The sequence below is a fragment of the Leptonotus elevatus genome, chromosome 1 (genome assembly GCF_054856555.1).
Source record: "Leptonotus elevatus isolate MCC_2025b chromosome 1, RoL_Lele_1.0, whole genome shotgun sequence".
NCBI classification, from domain to species: domain Eukaryota; kingdom Metazoa; phylum Chordata; class Actinopteri; order Syngnathiformes; family Syngnathidae; genus Leptonotus; species Leptonotus elevatus.
In genome coordinates, this window is record NC_141239.1 from 42,396,556 (window position 1) to 42,415,814 (window position 19,259).

General features: G+C 42.2%; 1 protein-coding gene across 2 annotated transcripts in view; it reads left to right on the forward strand.

The window, feature by feature from the left end:
* znf385c (zinc finger protein 385C) overlaps positions 1-19,259 on the forward strand; it is a 122,781-nt gene that overhangs the window by 48,017 nt on the left and 55,505 nt on the right. Inside the window, exon 1 of one of the 2 annotated variants that reach the window (XM_086059794.1) lies at positions 11,935-12,200. The exons of the other annotated variant lie outside the window; for it this stretch is intronic. Within the exon in view, the coding sequence (XP_085915920.1) occupies positions 12,161-12,200 (40 nt within the window). The 5' untranslated portion in view covers positions 11,935-12,160. Of the gene's footprint in view, positions 1-11,934; positions 12,201-19,259 lie in introns of those variants that run through there. 2 annotated transcript variants of the gene reach the window in all.

The following is a 19,259-nucleotide window of genomic DNA, read 5'->3' on the forward strand; positions in this document are numbered from 1 at the left end:
CTTTAGGTAAATGCTAGTGAATGACGGAGAGCAGCAGATTCGACACATCAATTTAGATACTTGTACAAAAAAATACCAAAATATAATGAATGCTTAAATAATTATTCTGGAAACATAAAAGTACAAGTAAATATACATTTTTAACAAATTAACTTAAATGCTTGATCGTCCGTGTGCGGACTTTCGCAAAGCGAGGAGTCTTTGTCGCTGGCCAGTGGCCGTACACAACGCTTCAAAGAGCGAATGCTTAACATGATATGGTTCTATGCTAAAGCAATTAGGCTACTATCTCCTTATTTGGAAACCTGACCAAAAAGTATTGGCACAAACAGTTTAGTACGCTACGTGTATTTCTCGTAAGTTTTTTAGTTTTTTTCTCGCAAATCTGCCACTATATAAAGTCGCTGTCAGGGAGGAGGAGTTTGGTGGAGGACCCAAACTCAGGGAAGCAGGGCAAGGAGGCAGAGGTGATGTACAAAAAAGGAATTTAATTATACAAAACAAAAGCGAACTCCAAATGGCAATGAAACAAAACGTGGGGATGACAACAAGGCAGGAAAAACTGGCAGCATGACGGGAGGAAAACGACAATGAATCGACGCCGACAGAAGGGAGACAGGAGACTAAATACACACACACACTAATTATACAACAAGACACACCTGGGACAAAACACAAGTGGCTGAGGGCACTGATTGGTTGACACAAAGAAGGGCAGGATTACACTTAACAACACCAAGGGGGACACACAAGGAAAAACAGAACTCAAACATGTCAGTTGCAAATTTGGCACATTATAACGTCACAAATTTGCGAGAAAAAAACTTGCGAGTTTATAAAGTGGCAAATTTGCAAGTTTTTTTCCCTCTGAATATTGCCCCGCCTTCTAAGAAATATATATTTATACGTGGCCCTAATACGCCGTCGTATAAACTATATTAAAAAACTGTTGTTTTTTAAATCAGCAGTTAAATTGCAACCCATGTTGGAAAAATGCATTTTCTACGCAAACTAGATTAAAGTTCCCCTTTTCATCATCATTCGGTTGACCATTCCTTCTTGACCTATCAACATACTTTAGTGTGTCTAGCTCCGCAACCGTTGGTACTCAATGAAAGGTTGTAAAAAAAATAATAATAATGAAATACTCACTCAGTCGACCATTCTCTGTTGACCAATCAACGGAGTGCAATTTTTGGTATGCTCTAGTTGTTCAAAAAAAACACACACATCTTTACAACTTTACGATAGAGCTGAACAGAACGGTAGTACCTGTTGTTAAAGGTCCAAAATGTAAGGAAGGACAGACGTCCTTTGTGGGTGTTTTAAAGTGCTCTATGAATGTAGTTGAGTTGAGTTGTCTGGAAAAAAGGTGCAGGTCTCCAAATCAGTAAGCACATGTATCTATTTTTCTCCCACTGCCTCACAGTCAATAATCCATATCTGAATTATTGCACTTCTTTGGCACGATGATGGGCTGGCTTGGACCGAAAAAATCTCGAATGTGTCCTGTTCGTCTGTAATGGAGCTTGATCCGATCGAGAGGCTCATTCGTCAAAAAATAAATCAGCATAAAGAAAGTGAAAGCAGCGGCTTCTCTCAGGCTGACACAAGTCTCCGTTCTGTGTATTGTGTCGCCGTTGCATTGACTCGCTGTCACTACCGCTATCCATTATTCCATCTCACGCGTCTGTCAGCCTCGCGCCGCCGTTAGCTCGCTGCTGTCAAGCTGTTTGTCACTGCTTGTCTTCACGTTGCTCTCCTTCTCTTCTTTTTAACTGGGATATTCCATCCATCCATTTTTGACCAAATGTGGTTTCCGTTTTGGTCTTCATGTGTCTTTTTTTTTTTTACCTCAATGGACTTGGGGCGAAGAAAAACTGTTACGGAGGAACCAAATTTGGTTACAATTTGGGTCTTCATGTGTCTTCTGCCCATTCTGTTCCCTCTGTTGTTGCACAGGAATGACCATTGATTATTTTAACATTTGCTCGCAAAAACATATAAAAACGTTCTATTTTAAATATTAGTCCCAAAAACGTATCATACTTTCTTTTCTTTTTTTAATGTTTTTTTTTATTCTCGAGCATACCTTCTGTATGCTTTGATGCAGCCTCTGAACTGAAGAGAATGCTTGAAGCAATGGTAGTTATTACAAAAAACGGCAAGCAGGTGGCAGCAGAGTATAAGAGATCAACCAGCCCATGTTGCAACAAGCTCTTTCCCCCAGTGTTTTAAACAGGTTTGTGAATAATAATGAAACTTAGCTATATTCTAATGCTAATTGCTGCAAAATGGAAACAGATAAAAAATATATTTTTTTCCTGATGAAAGAAAAGACTCTAATCTTTCTTTTGGTAGGTTCTTTGTTTTTATAGCAATATAACACGATATTCTGTGGGCCTTGCAAAATCAGTCAAAATCCAGTAAACAGCCAGGAGAGAAGGGGGTTGCTGCAGTGAAAATGGCTGGGAGTCAAACTTAAACATTTCTTGACAATAATATGTTATAAGTGACCTCACTAGTCTAAACATGACATTCTAATTCATATTACATATGTAGAATATGAGTTATGAAGCAAAATCCAGCCGTTTCTATCCATCTCAGGGGGCGGCCATTTTGCCACTTGCTGTCGCCTGAAGATGACATCACAGTTATTCAGGGCTCAAGCAACGATTAATCACAGCTCACCTGCTTTCTGAAGCTGAGCTGTCATTGGTTATTACCTGAGACCTGAGCAACTGGGATGTGATTTTCACTCGACAGCAAGTGGCAAAATGGCCGCCTTCTGATATTGATAGAAACTGCTTGATTTTGCTGCTTAACTCATATTCCACTAACACAATATTAACCAGAATACCGTATTTAGACTAGTGGGACTACATACAACATATTGTTGTCAAGAAATGTTTTTTGTTGGTTGTTACCCCGTTGGAAGGGGATCGCAAAAGAGCGCACTTACATAAATGTAGCACAATAACATCAAAGTCTCCTGACTCATGTTTGTGCCGGAGTGACACAGTTACGCGTGCATAACACGACACACACAAACGATGCGTTGGTGTACACTCGTGCGTTTGTTTATTTGTACGCATGTGTTTGCCCGCGCTGGCACATTTGGCTCGCTCGGGTAGACTCCTCCCAGTCAGAGCGCATGCTGTCGCTACTCGTCAACGTTAAAGCCAAGCCGATGCCCTCATGCGCCCCGACAGGCAGGCGGCCTGCGGGAAGCGACGGGATGCGGGAATACTCACACACCCACAGCGCTCGTACAACCAGGATTTTAAAAAAATGTTTACGTAAAGGATGATAAAACATACATGTTGAATCATACGCAGCTATGACATTTGCAATCCTTTATGCTTTATGCTTCCTTCATGACCTTTTGCGAATAAGATGCCATCCGTGCTGAGTTTGGCGTCTGGCTGAAGATGCAACGTGGCCTAGTTTTACAACCAACGCATCTTCCAAGACCCAAACCTTATCGCTTTTGACGTCCGCGGGCTGCTTTTCACAGGGGCCCCTCATTTTTCCAGAGTCGAGCCACATTTCTGTGTTTCCACTGGACCATCCGCACCTCTCAATACCTTTATTTTCCCTCCACTATGACTGGACTAGTACTGAAATGCAATCTCCAACCTGTTTCAAGGCACTTGGTTCCCATAAACAAAATATAATAATACAGTGGTGCCTTGAAATACAAGTTTAATTTATTCTGTGACCATGTTCATAGACGGATATACTGTTCATTGAGATGTCTAAACTCCTCTCTCAGCTCATCATTGCAGCACTAATATTAGTCATGCTTGGAATGCTGGTTCGAAATAAGTATTTTTAATCATTTTGTAATCGACTTATTCTTTGAACCATTGCTGTTAACTTGTGCAATTACAGTGTTTTGATTTTAGCGAGGATAGTACACAGTCATTGCCATTAATGCAGCTGTATTATCCATCCAATAATTAAATCAGATTCAAATTTGCACTTCCTGCACAGCTAGCTGTATGACCATACTGATGTTTGTGTCATGTTGTATTAATGAATGAATTTGTGTACATCTGAACAAAGACTCATCTCATAACTAACAACTACAGGTTATCAAGGTAGGCGTGAGTGGTTGAGGAATGGTGGATCCAAGCCAGTGAGACAGGAATGAAGTGCAATATGAGGAACTTAAATGAAACATAGGGAGAAAGGCGGGCAGACAATCATGACTGGACGGGACGTGAGTGGACTGATCGGCATGGCTGGACAGGATGCGAGTAGACTGGTCGCCATGACTGAACGGGACGCGAGTAGACTGGTCGCCATGACTGGAACGAGTGTGTCAGGACCTGATTTGCCTTGACTTGACTTGGCTGGGGTTATGGCTTACTGGCTGTGACGAGGACGACTTGGCTGGCTGTGACGAGGACGACCTAGCTGGCTGTGACGAGGACTACTTGGCAGGCTGTGACGAGGATGACATGGCAGGCTGTGACAAGGACGACTTGGCAGGCTGTGACAAGGAGGACTTGGCTGGCTGTGACGAGGCCGACTTGGCTGGCTTTGACGAAGCCGACTTGGCTGGCTGTGACGAGGCCGACTTTGCTGGCTGTGACGAGGACGACCTAGCTGGCTGTGACGAGGACGACCTAGCTGGCTGTGACGAGGACTACTTGGCAGGCTGTGACGAGGATGACATGGCAGGCTGTGACGAGGACGACTTGGCAGGCTGTGACGAGGATGACATGGCAGGCTGTGACGAGGACGATTTGGCAGGCTGTGACGAGGAGGACTTGGCTGGCTGTGACGAGGAGGACTTGGCTGGCTGTGACGAGGCCGACTTGGCTGGCTGTGACGAGGAGGACTTGGCTGGCTGTGACGAGGACGACTTGGCTGGCTGTGACGAGGACGACTTGACTGGCTGTGACGAGGAGGACTTGGCTGGCTGTGACGAGGAGGACTTGGCTGGCTGTGACGAGGACTACTTGGCAGGCTGTGACGAGGACGACTTGGCAGGCTGCGACGAGGATGTCTTGGCAGGCGGTGACGAGGACGACTTGGCAGGCTGTGACAAGGAAGACTTGGCTGACTTTGACGAGGAGGACTTAGCTGGCTGTGACGAGGACGACTTGGCTGGCTGTGACGAGGACGACTTGGCAGGCTGCGACGAGGACGACTTGGCAGGCTGCGACGAGGACGACTTGGCAGGTGGTGACGAGGATGACTTGGCAGGCTGTGACGAGGAGGACTTGACTGACTTTGATGAGGAGGACTTAGCTGGCTGTGACGAGGACAACTTGGCTGGCTGTGACGAGCCCGACTTGGCTGGCTGTAACGAGGCCGACTTGGCTGGCTGTGGCAAGGCCGACTTGGCGTGACATTGGCTACATAGCTGCGACGAAGACGACTTGGGTGTGACGAAGACTTGACGGACGAACTTCCACACATATCATAGGCAATGCACCGACACCGACTGGACAAGCACAACAGTCTAAATACACCAATACTAATGAGACATACCTGGGAAAGGGAAGCCAGATGGATGTGGTTAGACATAACGAGACAAGGGGAAAAACCAGGAACACAAGACCAAAAAACACCAACCACAGACAAAAACAATAAGAACACCCATAACAAACAAAAACCCAACCCCCACAGAACCGAAACATGACACAGGTGGGATGCAGTATTCAATCCCAAGATTTGGCAAATTTTTTTTGTAAGTCTCAAGTATGGCTCTCCTCAGTCAGCAGTGACTCCGCCTCCTTCTCCTCCTCATCCACTGGTGAACCCCAGTTGACAAAACTCATTGATGAATTATTGATGTGAGGGAACCCAGCAGCACTGTCTCACACCCACAGCCTCTTCTCCTGTTTGTCTTGCTGTAAAGTTAGCTATGGCAGTGATGCTGAATTTTCGTCACTTTTCACTTCCTGTCCCAATAATTTTGCACATATATGAAGGCATACTCACAATTCTAAGAGTGGAGGTACGGATGTGACTAATGTCTAGCGTATATTTCCATTCATAGAAGAATCTTCCAGGTTTATATTTGGAACAGTTGGCTGCACTCGCCCACCACATTGGGGCTCTTATGTAAACAGGGCAAGTCTCTCTGCATCAACACATTATGTCGGAGAAGCCAGCCCGCCTGCCAGCACATGAATCATTTCACTTATTTACTTGGGTGCCACCTCATCCACTACTGTAATACATTATCATCACAAAAAAACAACAACAACAATCACAGCCAAAACGGCTTCATTAGAAACTTATCACTGATGAATCGCTATAGCTGGTATTCAATTGAGGTTCTAAGCTATGAAGGGACGCCCTTTCTGTTGCTTATCAATGAAAGGCTGATGATAAACATGTGCAGAACAACATAAGATGTACATGAAAAAAAAATTCTGTATTGTTTGCATGAAAAAAGCATTGCATTTATAAATCAAGTGGAGAAATAATGCCGTGAGCTTTTGTCCCAGCTTTACGTTGTAGTGTGGTGTCTTGGTTTTACTTCTTAGCTTTTTGTCATAAAGTAGATAGATGAATGGATGGATGGATACTTCATTCATCCACAAGAAAAATTCACTCATAGCAGTGCCTTAAATTGTAGATTGCAGCATAATATTGTAGATTGATAGCTAGTTAGCTAGCTGTAGCATATGAAGTATTGCTTTGTGTTGCATTGTAGCCTTATGTAGTAGCATTAATAAACTTGTTGGACAACATCAGTTGCCCAAGTACCAAATACCCTGAGATACAAATTACAACCACTGCAAACAAAATTTCTTTGACATTATCGACTAGACATGGCAATGTTTACACTGTATTTTGAACATTTTAAGTTAAAAGAAAGAAAAAGAAGATCTACCCTTCAGTATGAAGCAGAGGCTTAAACTACGATGCTCTCTGCTTTTGAGTAAATAAACAGCCCTTGGCCACTACATACTAGGAAATATAGTAAATATCGATTTCATACACAAGAAGGTCTCAGTAATAAAAGGCAAACAATACTGTAGTGTGAGTGTTGCGTTCAGGTGCCATCTGTCTTCCATTAGCATCTGTCACTCTTTGGTTTACTTTGGCCTGCGCTCAGTGCAAGCGCAGTGCACATGCAAGGTGCTGTCAGTCTTCCTGTCACTTCGTTAAGTCAGCCTGTTAGGTTGCGCACTGACGTACTAATGCTATTCATTGTAGTTGTTTTTTAGGTTGATGGTCCATATTTTGTAGACTAAATGACGGATGTTTACTTGCCTATTAAGATGTTGTCAATCTTTGCCTGCTCGGGTCTTGGCAGCGTGTTGGCGGTGAAATCCTGAGGAAGCTGGATTGGAACTGCTGGAACGCCGTATTTGAGCCTGTCAATCATGGCAACACGAGAAATTGTCAAGCTTATGGTTGTGTTAGCAGTCTGTATGATGTCCCTAAAGCAATGGAAGCACACAGAATGCAGATTCACTGATTCTTGCTTGCTCCCCAAACAGGCTGAAATTATTTTCCCTAGTTTGGAAATTCCCACGAAACTTCCTACCTTTGCTTTGATTGTGTCTTGTGGTCCAGAGGAGCGGCAAATCTTTAAAAAGGCATCAAAAGCGACTCACTCTTCATCACGTCTGTTGCATATTGCAAAGCAAACACCACTGAGGCTTCCTGGGTATGGGGGACCAAAACTTCCAAAATTCTAAATAAATAAATGAATAAATAATTAGATGACTAAAAGTAAAAATTAAAACAGATATAAAAACATATAATTCGAAAATATATATATATATATATATATATAAGTGGGAATAAAAACAACAATATATATACAGTATACATACATTAAATGTTTTTTTAATTTTTTAATTTTTATTAATATTAAAAAAATATATATTTTTTATATTCATTTTAATTTTCACTTTTAGTCATTTATTTATTTATTTAGTCATTTAAAAAAATATATATATATTTAGTAAATTTTTTTATTTTTTTATTTTGGCAGTTTTGGTCCATACTGCCAGGACGAAATGTTATTCAAATGAAGGGGCGGTCCTAAGCGTGTCTTGGGTTGGACTCCGCCGTTGCAAACTGCCTTTCAATGGTCGAGTGGGCGGGTCGGCGAACAAGGAAGTCTCGCCGACTTGCATTGGAGAGCTCCAGCAATTGACGACTATCTGGTCCACTGTCACCTCGACTTGTTGTCAAGCAACTCCAAGTCGCAATCTGCCATTTCTATGTTTTGCCACAAGTTCTCTTTTCTCATCTTTACAAAAAGGCACTTGGATCTTTCTTCAGACGCACAATAAGCATAACATTTTTTTTTTTTCAATAAAAGTTGTGGACGTGCATGGTATTCTTTGTGTGGGGTTAGGTTCCAGAAATGGATGAAAGGTTCAGCAAACGCTGATTATGGCTACCCTGAGCAAACATATGCAACCAAGCATTTTTAACATGATTTATTTAAGCCAAAAGAGCAGCAAATTGTGTCAAAAAAAGGAAGTAACAAAGGATGACATCGCCAAAAGGTCGACAAGGTAAACACAGAACTCACAAAAGGCGGTGAACACAGTACAACAGATTTAAGCATACCGGTACCAAACACAAAACAAAAGGCAGAAAACAAGAAACTGAAAATCACATATTCACATACTTGAACAATGACTGACGGTAACAAACTATTGGTCGGACAAGCTGCAAACAGAACAGAAAAACAATTCTGTAGCAAAACCCGTAACAAATGTATCAAAAAATTGACAATCGAATTATACTCGGGTATATGAAAAACTAAGTTCCACTGAAGATCTACCACAGTGAGGCAGGAATCTCCCAAAACAAATGAACTTGGTGAACACTACTTATCAAGACTTGACTGTGGTGTGACAGCTTGACCTTCTCTACTCGCCGTGGATACTTGGCTCTCGGCAACCCCAATCGGCTGAATCCTCTCACTGTTAACAACCAAAGACGCTTTTTATTTGCTCTGCTGAGCTGTTCTTTCTGAAACGAGATGACCAGCCAACACTGAGATGATTGGATTTTCTTTGTACTTCAGTTGTGATTCACCCCAGTGGCGGCGGCAACATAATGGGCGTCAAGGCTTTGGTGCTTTTTATTGAGCTAAAAGCGGGGAATACAGCAGCTCGAGGAAAGATGAGAGGCGTGTGGGGGTAACTAACGGGGTGAAGGCTGGATCAGAAAGCAGAATTAATCTCATTTTCTACCCGTAAACCAACAGCTAATAAACATAAGGCACCATTAAACACTCTCGTTCTTGATCACATGCAATGAGCGTGTCAAAGAAAGAAGATGAGTTGGCGGGCTCAGAATCGCTAGCCACCAGTCTGCATATTAACTAAGCGCTACTTCTTGTCAAACACCACCAAAAAAAAAGATGAAACATCACAAATAGATGAACTGAAACGCATGACACCAGTCACAGTGATCATGTCCTTTGTTTACAAAAAGAACAGATGCTAACCAAGCATCAGCTTGATTGCTTGCTAGCGCGAAAAGCTAACTTGCTAGTTTACAAGGGTACTCCGTCTTGTCAAACAGCACAAACGTATGGAGTCAAATCCTCTGCGCCCCAAACAGGGACGATTCATATCAACGTTGTCTGTGTATAAGAACAAGGGGAAAACAAATGACAAGAGTTAGCCGGAGCAGCTAACAAGACCAGCCAGTGGGAGTTAGCTGAGCCATAGGCTGGATCGAGCGGCTAGTCAAGTCAAGTCAAGTCATCTTTATTTATATAGCAGTGGAAGAAGCTAGAAAAGCTTTCGAGAGCAAAGCACAGGGTGACAAGTGGCGGGAACTCAGCCATGGAATATAATTACCGATTACTAGACCAACGATTAGATTAAAAGAAATGTGCGTTGATGTGATAGGACTTTTTTGCATATTATTGAAATCAATAGTGGATTTTTAATGAAATTAGTTATTAGTTCACCACTAGATGGCGCTAATTATTATACACTACGCCTTTGAATTGAAATGATTCGATTCAATTCAATTTGATGCACTTGCGTCTATGAAATCAAAACAGATTTTCCGATTCAATTTTCTTATTTGTTACATCCCTAATTGTCACTCAGTGTTTTTGTTAAACAGACACTCAAATGCATCATAGCGGTCAATGAAGATTCAAATAAAAATAAAAAATGTCTACAAGAAAAAGTGCTAACAAGTAGCCGCCTGGCTAGCAAGCTAGCGTGAGAGGCTAATTTGGTTGTCAACATCTTCACTCTGCGGTCTCTGTCAAAAACAGATGGACTGAAATGCATGACACCAGTCACAGAAAACAAAGTATTTTGTTTACAAGAAGCTACTAGATGATCATGACACAAGTACTTGGACACCAACAGAACGCAGTTAATTATTTGATGTTGTCTGAAATGAGGTCTATTGAGGTGCGGGGACACAATGATGGAATAACGATCACAAATCCTGGATACGATGGTGACGGGTGACAAATCCAGATTGTTATTTCTGGATGTTGGGCACAGCCAAGAAACATTCTTGCTGCAGCCGACGGAAAAAGGAAAAAAGAGATACAAGACGAAGAGTGAGATGGATATACAGTACACTTGGAGCAGACAAAGCTGAAGCGAAGAAGAAGCCGCACATGGAGAGGCGGAGAGGGAGACATTTAACGCTGTAATTAAGTTCCTGATAGCACCCTTGCTGCCCTGGCGTGGCTCCAGGACAGCTCAGCACTGCACCAAGGCTCTTCAACAATACAATAACGCACACAATTACAAACACACACACTCACACGCAGCACAAGAACAAACACAAATCAAACACTCCTTCAATGTGCGTCATGGAGTGATGCGTCTTAGCTGAAAAGAGGAGAGGTCACGGAGGTGAAGGAGTGGAATCGTCGCTCGTATTCGCTCTGCCTGTCTGTCATGTGCATACACACACAGACACACGGATACGACACTGCTGCCTTGATGTCAACAAAGGCCGAAAGCGGAACCGATTCTCACGTTTTACGACTGTGCCCGTTTTTTTTTGCCTCATTTAAAGTTTGAAAGGATTCTGATTCGAGCGTGACATCGTAGACAGAGTGTGATATCGTGGCACAACATCTGGCACTGCATAATTAGAGCGGGACATCGTAGGGCTTTGAACGTAATGTGACATTGTAGCATGTCATCATAGCGTGATGCCGTAGCATAACGTAGCTGTGTGGCGTCATTGTGGCATTACATTGTGGCGTTAGAACGTGGCGTTATGCAATGATGATGACATGTCGAATCGGTAAGATTACCGAATGAATACTGAGCTCTCTCAGCAAAAACAAAAAAAGAACGTGGCGTTATGATGTGACGTTATGTCATGGCGCTACGTCGTTGTGGCGGTATATCGTGGCATCACATTCTAGTGCTACTTGGTAGCGTGACTTCATAGCTCTATGTCGTAGCTCTACTATTGGAGTGTTACATCATAGTGTCACATAGTAGCATTACATAGTAGCATTACATAGTAGCATTACATTGTAGCGTTACATCTTAAGTGTTACATCGTACCGCCACATTATAGTTATAATATTGTAGTGTTATATCATGTAAGGTTACCACGTAGTCAGGTTTCCATCCAAATGTTTTGAAATTTGTATGCGAATTGGGTGAAAATGCGCTAAAACAGACATGTGACCTGTGCCCGTTTCCATCCGCTCTTCTTTTGCGATTATGCGCCGCGAGATGACGTTGTAGTGACGGAACTTTGGGACAATGGGGAGCTTCAACATCATATCATTAACAACTTCAAACGGTGTAAATAGAAAATGCCCCCCCAAAAAACTGGTAGAAATGAGGCTAAGCACTCTTTCAGAGACATTACTTTCATCAGTCATCTGTACTGCTGTCCAGGTAGTGAGAGAGGGAGAAAGAGAGCGAGCGAGGGGAGTCAGAGAGAGAGAGAGAGAGAGAGAGAGAGAGAGGAGGTCTGGGCTGTTCCGCTCTTTTCCTCTCTTCTGCCTCATTCATTCCTCGCCTCCGTCAAGCTGAGACGAGCAGCGAGCGACAGCGGGAGGGATTTTAACTGAGGATACGGCGCTGAGTTCCGGGGACTGGACACCAATAGGAGTGGCGGGGGGGTGGCGGTTGTCGCGGCACGGATACATCAAACCCGGGAGGGGACGCTCCGACACCGGCCGTAAACGCGTCTGGGAACACCTGTGCACATGCGAGTGACACTCCGACACGCCGCCGCCATGCTCATCGGTGAGTCCGCTGCTCTTAATTATTAAACACACAAAAAGTCCCCTGGATTTGTCCTCTTTAATAAACAACTGTTTACAATGGGATATGCTCATTGTGATGTTCAAGAGACTGCACAGCATCCTCCTCTTTTACTTGAGCCACGCCAGGAACTTTATCCTTCATTTTGGTAGAAAATCATAAAGTAAATAAAAAGTTTAATATGCTAAATAATGGCTTTATTCCACTAAAATATTAAATAAAACTCACTGGCCCATCAAAATTACCATTCACTATATATCACTCACCATTTAGCCCGAATGGGGGGGGATAAACTATATTGTATGAAACATATAATCACCAAAAACATACTTCATGTATATGAAAACAAGCTGTTTATTTTGATTATATTCAGATTCACTAAAAATAATGAATGAATCTCACTTGTCCTTAAAATTATCATTTGGCTCTATTTTTTTTTTTTATTGAAACAAGGCACTACATTTTTTTTTTTATATGGAATGTGCAATCAATTGATAAATTATACAATTAGGCCAGTTAGTAAATATTACACATTTATAAGGCTTCCTTGAGCATATGTGCTTTAGTTTAAACAAATATTATGCTTTTAATTAATTTGTCATTGAATCACATGAAGAGATAATGGTATGTTAGTATGGAAAAACGGTCATATTTAAATAAAAAAAATTATATATAAATATATGAAAATGTGAAACATAAATTAATTTCATTAATGATTCTCACAATGGCAATCAGATCTAGATTCTGAATAGTTTTTGCTTTTTTTATTTTATTTATTTATTTGTCTTTTATTGATACAAGGTGACCCCTGAGAAAACAAAGGTGGACATTTGTCACTTTGGCCTTTTCTTGTTTATCATCCTGCTACACAAGCACAAATCGTGCAATTTTTCCAGGAAGGTGGTCTCATTTTGCCCGACTGAACCTGACAAATTCCTACGAAAGGCTGCTGTCGATTTTCAGGGCTTCGTCGGGCCTGCGACGCTAGCAAATGGACGCCGCCGCAACAGACGCACGAGCAAGCCAACAAGAACAGTTGATTTTGCATCGTTATGTCCTTTTTGGGGGACTCGCTAGGCAAACACTGATTTTTGGTGGGGGGTGGGGCTAGGTGGGGGCTTCATTGGAAGGCACCCCGGCCGCCCCCCCAGGCAGGCATCGTACTTAATGGGCTGTGGGAGGGCTGATTACAGGCCAGTCCCTCGGGGAGTGGGTGCCATTTTCCATCTTCTCGTTGATCGGGGAGGGTAATCTGCACTAAACAGGGGTCCCGGGCTCAATCACAGCTAATTACTTGGGCGGGGGGGAGGTGTTGGTGAGTGGGGTTAGAGTTACAAGCAGGCCTGGGAGAGAGCTTAGCGGCAAATGAGCGGACTTAGGGCGTAAGATGACGTGTTCCTTAACTCGCTAAGATTTTTTTCTCTCAATATTAACACGTCTAGACGCTGATTTAAACCAGTCAAAGACGTTACAGCCTAAAATGGCCGCCACGCAATTCAAGTGTTTTGCGTGGGATGTAAATAGAAAGGACAAACACGCATTCGAGTTGAGAACACTCATCAGCTCAAATCAAACACTTGCTAGGACACACCTCTTAAAGGCACACACACAAGTGCTATAACGTACAATCATTACACTTTATTAGAACAATTTATTTACCGTCACCATATCATGCTTCACTCTTTTTTTTTTGTCTTTGCTGTTTCGTGGATATTGTAACAATTCTTTTTCCACAAATCTGCCGTTTGCCACAACTGACGACGAGTTACTCAAAACAGATTAGTGAACGGTTTACCCAGTTAGAAGCCAGCCAACTCTACACTCTCATTGGCTGACTTCGACGTCCACCAACCAGCCAGGCCCCGCCTTTTAAAGTCACACACATTCAGTCACAGCTACAGCTACAGTACGGATGGCAACCCAAAGTGGACATAATTAATACCTGCATAAGCATACATAAACCTTTAAAATATGTACAACATCTGTCGTGGGGGTGGTCTGGAATGTAACCCTGTGATGAACAAGCCATTCTCCCCCTCCGCTGCTTAAAATGGTGGGCGGAGATTGAACAAATAGGGGTTAGGTTCATGAGAAGGCAACAAGGCTTCCTTCCGCTGCCGTTCAACGTGGGTAAACACCTGTTTCTTTGCTAGTTTACAAAAATCAACTGTGAAGGGAATAACTGCATTAGTGTGTTCCAAACTCACAAGTCGACTTTGTGTGTGTGTGTGTGTCCTTTTCCTTCTATTTGTAACATAACCCCGCACACCTCATATGTGTATTCTTGTCTTTCTATCTTTGTGTGGCCCAACCCACTTATACTGTGTGTGTGAGATTGCATCTTCGTGTGTGTGTGTGTGTAGTCTTTTTTTGTTACATAGTGGGGCCAACATTTCGGGATTTCACAGAGTTGTGGGGCCCACCCGTCCATGTGGGGCCATTTTGCTGGGCCCCACAATTTTAGGGTCAAGACTTGGTTTTAGAGTTTAGGTTTGAATTGGGTTATGGTTGAGGTTAGGGTAAGGAATAGGGGTAAGCAATCATTTTTGATGGTTGGGGTTAGGGGGAGGGGCTAGGAAATGCATTATGTCAATGAGATGTCCCCACAAAGATAGTAAAACAAACTTGCGCGTGTGTGTGCGTGCGTGCACGAGTTTATATCACATCAGGGGGGCTATTTTATGGGTTTAGTCTCTTTGTGGGGACATTTTGGTGGACCCCATGCGTCCAAACCTCTTTTTGAGGTTCAAAACTTGGTTTTAGAGTGTAGGTTTGAATTGGGTTTTGGTTGGGGTTAGGGTAAGGGTTAGGGTAAGGCAGTCAGTTGTGATGGTTAGGGTAAGGGTCTAGGAAATGCATTATGTCAATGAGATGTCCCCACTAAACATGTAAACCCAAATGTGTGCGTGTGTCTTTGTCTTTGCTAATGTATCCATTGCAAAGCGTCTTTGAGTGTTTAGAAATTCCCAATATAAATCTGATTTATTATTATTATTATTATTATTACATTATGGGCCCCCATACACCCCTTTTTTCCCTGGCTTAACTTGTGGGGGACATGTTCAGACATCTTTTTGAGGGCCAAGACTTGGTTTTAGAGTTTTGGTTTGAATTGGATTTTGATTGGGGTTAGGATTAGGCAATCAATTGTGATGGTTAAGGTTAGGATAAGGGGCTAGGAAATGCATTATGTCAATGAGCTGTCCCCACCAAGATACAAAAACATACGCCTGTGTGTGTGTGTGTTCTTGTCTTTCTATCTTTACGTGTCATAGCCCACTTTTACAATGAGTGTGTGTATGTATGCACTTGTGTACAACTTTATCTACAGTATCTGTATGTGGCACAACCCGTGACAACACACTTTTTAAACTGCAGTGTCATTTTTCTTTGCGGGGACAATTTAGGCTGGAAATGTGACTGCGTGTGTGCGTGCGTGCGTGTGCGTGTGTGTGTGCCTAGCAAGAAGTGCACGCACTCAAACACAAAATCAGATGCGATGCTGGATGATGGATGAACCTACCGAGCCTCGGCGTTCATCGTCGTCGGGCCTGAGGCGTGAAGGTGGCTGCTCGCACAGGCGCACGCACGCACGCACGCACGCACGCACACACACACACACACACACACAGTTTTATTAGCTCGACAAACAGCACTGCAGTCAAATTGTGTTATCTTTCGTCCCCGCAGTGTTTGGAGCATCTATCAAAACCTAAATATGCAGCATCATAATAATAAGAATGACGCATGTCATATTTATTGTCACCTTAACTGAAGTATGCAAACGTTCTTCTCTTGTTCTACGTTTTGATGTATTTATCCGAATGCTGGCGGTGTTGCTATTGTCACACGTCTCTGCGATGTGGTTTGATGGTTTCGCGCGTCCCGGGGGAGACAAAAGAGTCCAGCAGGTGACGGCAGTTTTTTTTTTCCTTTCTTGGAAACTCATTATCAGCCTCTGATGTTGTGTGCTTTTCACGGGCTTTTTGTGAGAGACGTCACTCGCAATGCAACGCGCTTCCATTTGGCGCCTGGTTGGTAATCAGTGAGTCTTTATAGAATGGTGGCTCATATATGGTCGCTTGAGCTGACACTTCGTACAACAATGAATAGGGATGAACTGTGAATTGGGTGTAATTTCATGACATCGTATGCAAACATAACAGTCAGAATTGAGGACAAATATATGTACTGTATTAATGCATTTTTAGTTGGATTTATTTAGAAATAAAAAAGTATTTTGAATAAAACGTTTTCCTTTAATGTACTCATATGGACTATTTAAAAATATAATGTATATAAATATGAACAATAAATATAAAATAAAATTATGCTGCTGAAAATGTTTGATTAGTTTGAAATGTAATTTATATTCAAATGGAAATACATGCGTTTTGAGTAGATTCATAAATGTAATTTTTATTTAAATTATTTATGGATGCAATGAAGAAAAATAGAATGTTTGAATAATGGATAATTTAGTTGAATGTTTCATGCTTTATTTTATTTTATTTTTTAACAAAAATGAAACATTATTATTATTTTAGTGCAATTTATGTTTTAATTTTAATTACCCAAATTAGTGATACATTTTTAAAAAATCAATATGTAAAAAAAAAAATGTATAATGTTTTTTAATTGAATTTCTATTAAAGTATTTTTGAATACTTTTTATTAGGGATGTTCAATACCACTTCTTTATCACACGGATACCAGTACAAGCGCTCAACTATTGACTAACTGATAACAAGTACCAAATACCACTAGTACTTTTGATATACAAAATTCCCCTCCAAAAAACAATGACAGATCATTTTAAAGAAATATCTATATATTCCACATAGCCTTTTTCCTTCAAATTTCATCAAATTAATGGCAATTTTCTATTTTTCTTATTTCTAATTTCATGGATGGATGTATAGTTTCTTGTTGTGAAAATTGGCCACAAGAGGGCGGACACATCATAAGTACAGTATTGATACCTAAGGCCAGATATTGACCCGATACCGATACCTGTCCTGCGTATTCACCTATCCCCAATTTTTATTTTGAATGTAATTATAAATTACATTAATATCAAATTACAATTATTAAAAACCACTAATGACTATTGAAAGCAATATTTGATGTTTTAATTCAATTAATATTGAAATTAATAGCAATTAAATTAAATAAACAAAGTGAGATGTGGTGAATTTGTGTGGAAGCAAGGTAAAAATTATGTTCCATTAGTTTACTCATTTTCACCGTTAGAACCTCTACAGAATCTTAGGTTCTTCCCACTCACGTCTGTAAATATATTCTCATTCATTTGCCTTTTATTGCGCCACCTACTGGAAGCAGGAAATGTCTTTAAGTGTTTACAGCTGCCTTTAATTGCTTGAAAGGCCCCCATTTCTATTCTGCTGTGTTGTAGTGCAGTACAATATTGTCAAAGCACATACACAAATTCTTCATATGTAACACACAGTGGCCCCTTGGGGTCCCCTTGGCCCGCCCGTCCTCTTTCTTTTTTGTGAGAAAATGGCGTCTGTGAGTGACAGTTGTAGTCATTGGTTTGAAGTGACGTCTCTCCTTTGATTGGCCCATGTGCTGCTGAAGTGACGGCTTCTGGATGCGCCAGCCGTACGCGCGTATGTGTGAGGCCCAGTGGGGGGGGGGGGGGGGGGGGGCTCTGACAACATGAGTAATGGTCCCATGTTGTACCCACACAACACACACATACACACGCATACGGAGAGTCACTTATCCTCTGGTGCTAAGGCTAAAGACGCAGGCCTTGAGGGTAAAGCGCGGCTACATATCACGTTTCCCGATGCTCCCGAACACACCGTGTGTTTGTGTGCGTGTGCGCACGCTTTCCAGATCCATGTCCCGATCCATGTCTTTGAGTGGCCAACGATTCCTCAGCTCGAAGTTCCGACCTTGACTTCAACAAGCAAAAGTGACTCGAAGGAGAGCGAGTGAAAAGGGATGTAAAAAGATGAAGGAAGCCATCGATGAATTAATCAAATCAAGAAAGAAAAAAAACCGGTTTAAAAAGATTAATTCAAAAAATTCATTACTGTAATAACAACACAGAAATGAAAGAGTGAGCTGCTCTGTTGCTAACCAAAACAGCAGCGCTTACCCAGGCTTGTTGACTTGTCTGTAGCTATGTCAGGAGCTGGGAAATGACCCTTTGTGTTCAAATAGGGTTGTAGCACCGCAGCTATCAATGCTAATTGTTAGCCCATTTATTGTGATTTTTTGTTATGTGTTAACATTAAGCTAGCAGAGACATTCTTATGTCAAGGTTGTGTGTTTGTTTTAAACACACGACCTGCCATTCTGGTAGTTGTTGAGCTCCAGAGGGGGCATAAGGGAGGTTGGAACAGGGCATAAGTACAACGAAAAACAAGAGCGCCTCAAATTGGTGTTGTTGCCGACTCCATCATGTTTTCTCGCCGTGTAATTTTTCTGTTTGAAACGTACCGACACAGAATGGTGATATGAAATCGACGGGTGGATTTCTAGTTTCAGACATGGTATCAGAGCCATAAAAGAGGCGGGAAGGGTTCCTTTGTGAAAGAATAGAACCCCGGAGGGGAAAAGCCGACTTTGATAGCAGTATCAAAGGGGCTATGTTTCACTGCTTGAACACTATTACCCAATATAACTCTGTCCCAATTTTTGGTTAATCCTTTTTGCACACGATTTCCTACCTCTATTATGGCTCCATGCTATGTTGGAAATGGGAAAAAATATCCCGTCCCTGTTTTAAATTTGTACCTTTCACACAGATCGGCTATCGTTCAGTCGGTCCTCGGCACGCCGGCTCCAGTCTGAAGGCTTACCGTAGCTTGCGACCACAGCGGCTTATCTTTCGGCAAGCTTTCCTCTTTCATGGAACAAGCGCCTTCATTCCGGGCACAAGCTGATAAGGTTGTCTTGTTAGCCGCGGCTGCACATCCCCCCCACTCGCTACCCCCGTGCCGCTGCCGCGTGTTTATAGGAGAAGAGCATCTGATTCCCACGTTGCAAATTTCCCGTATTGATGGC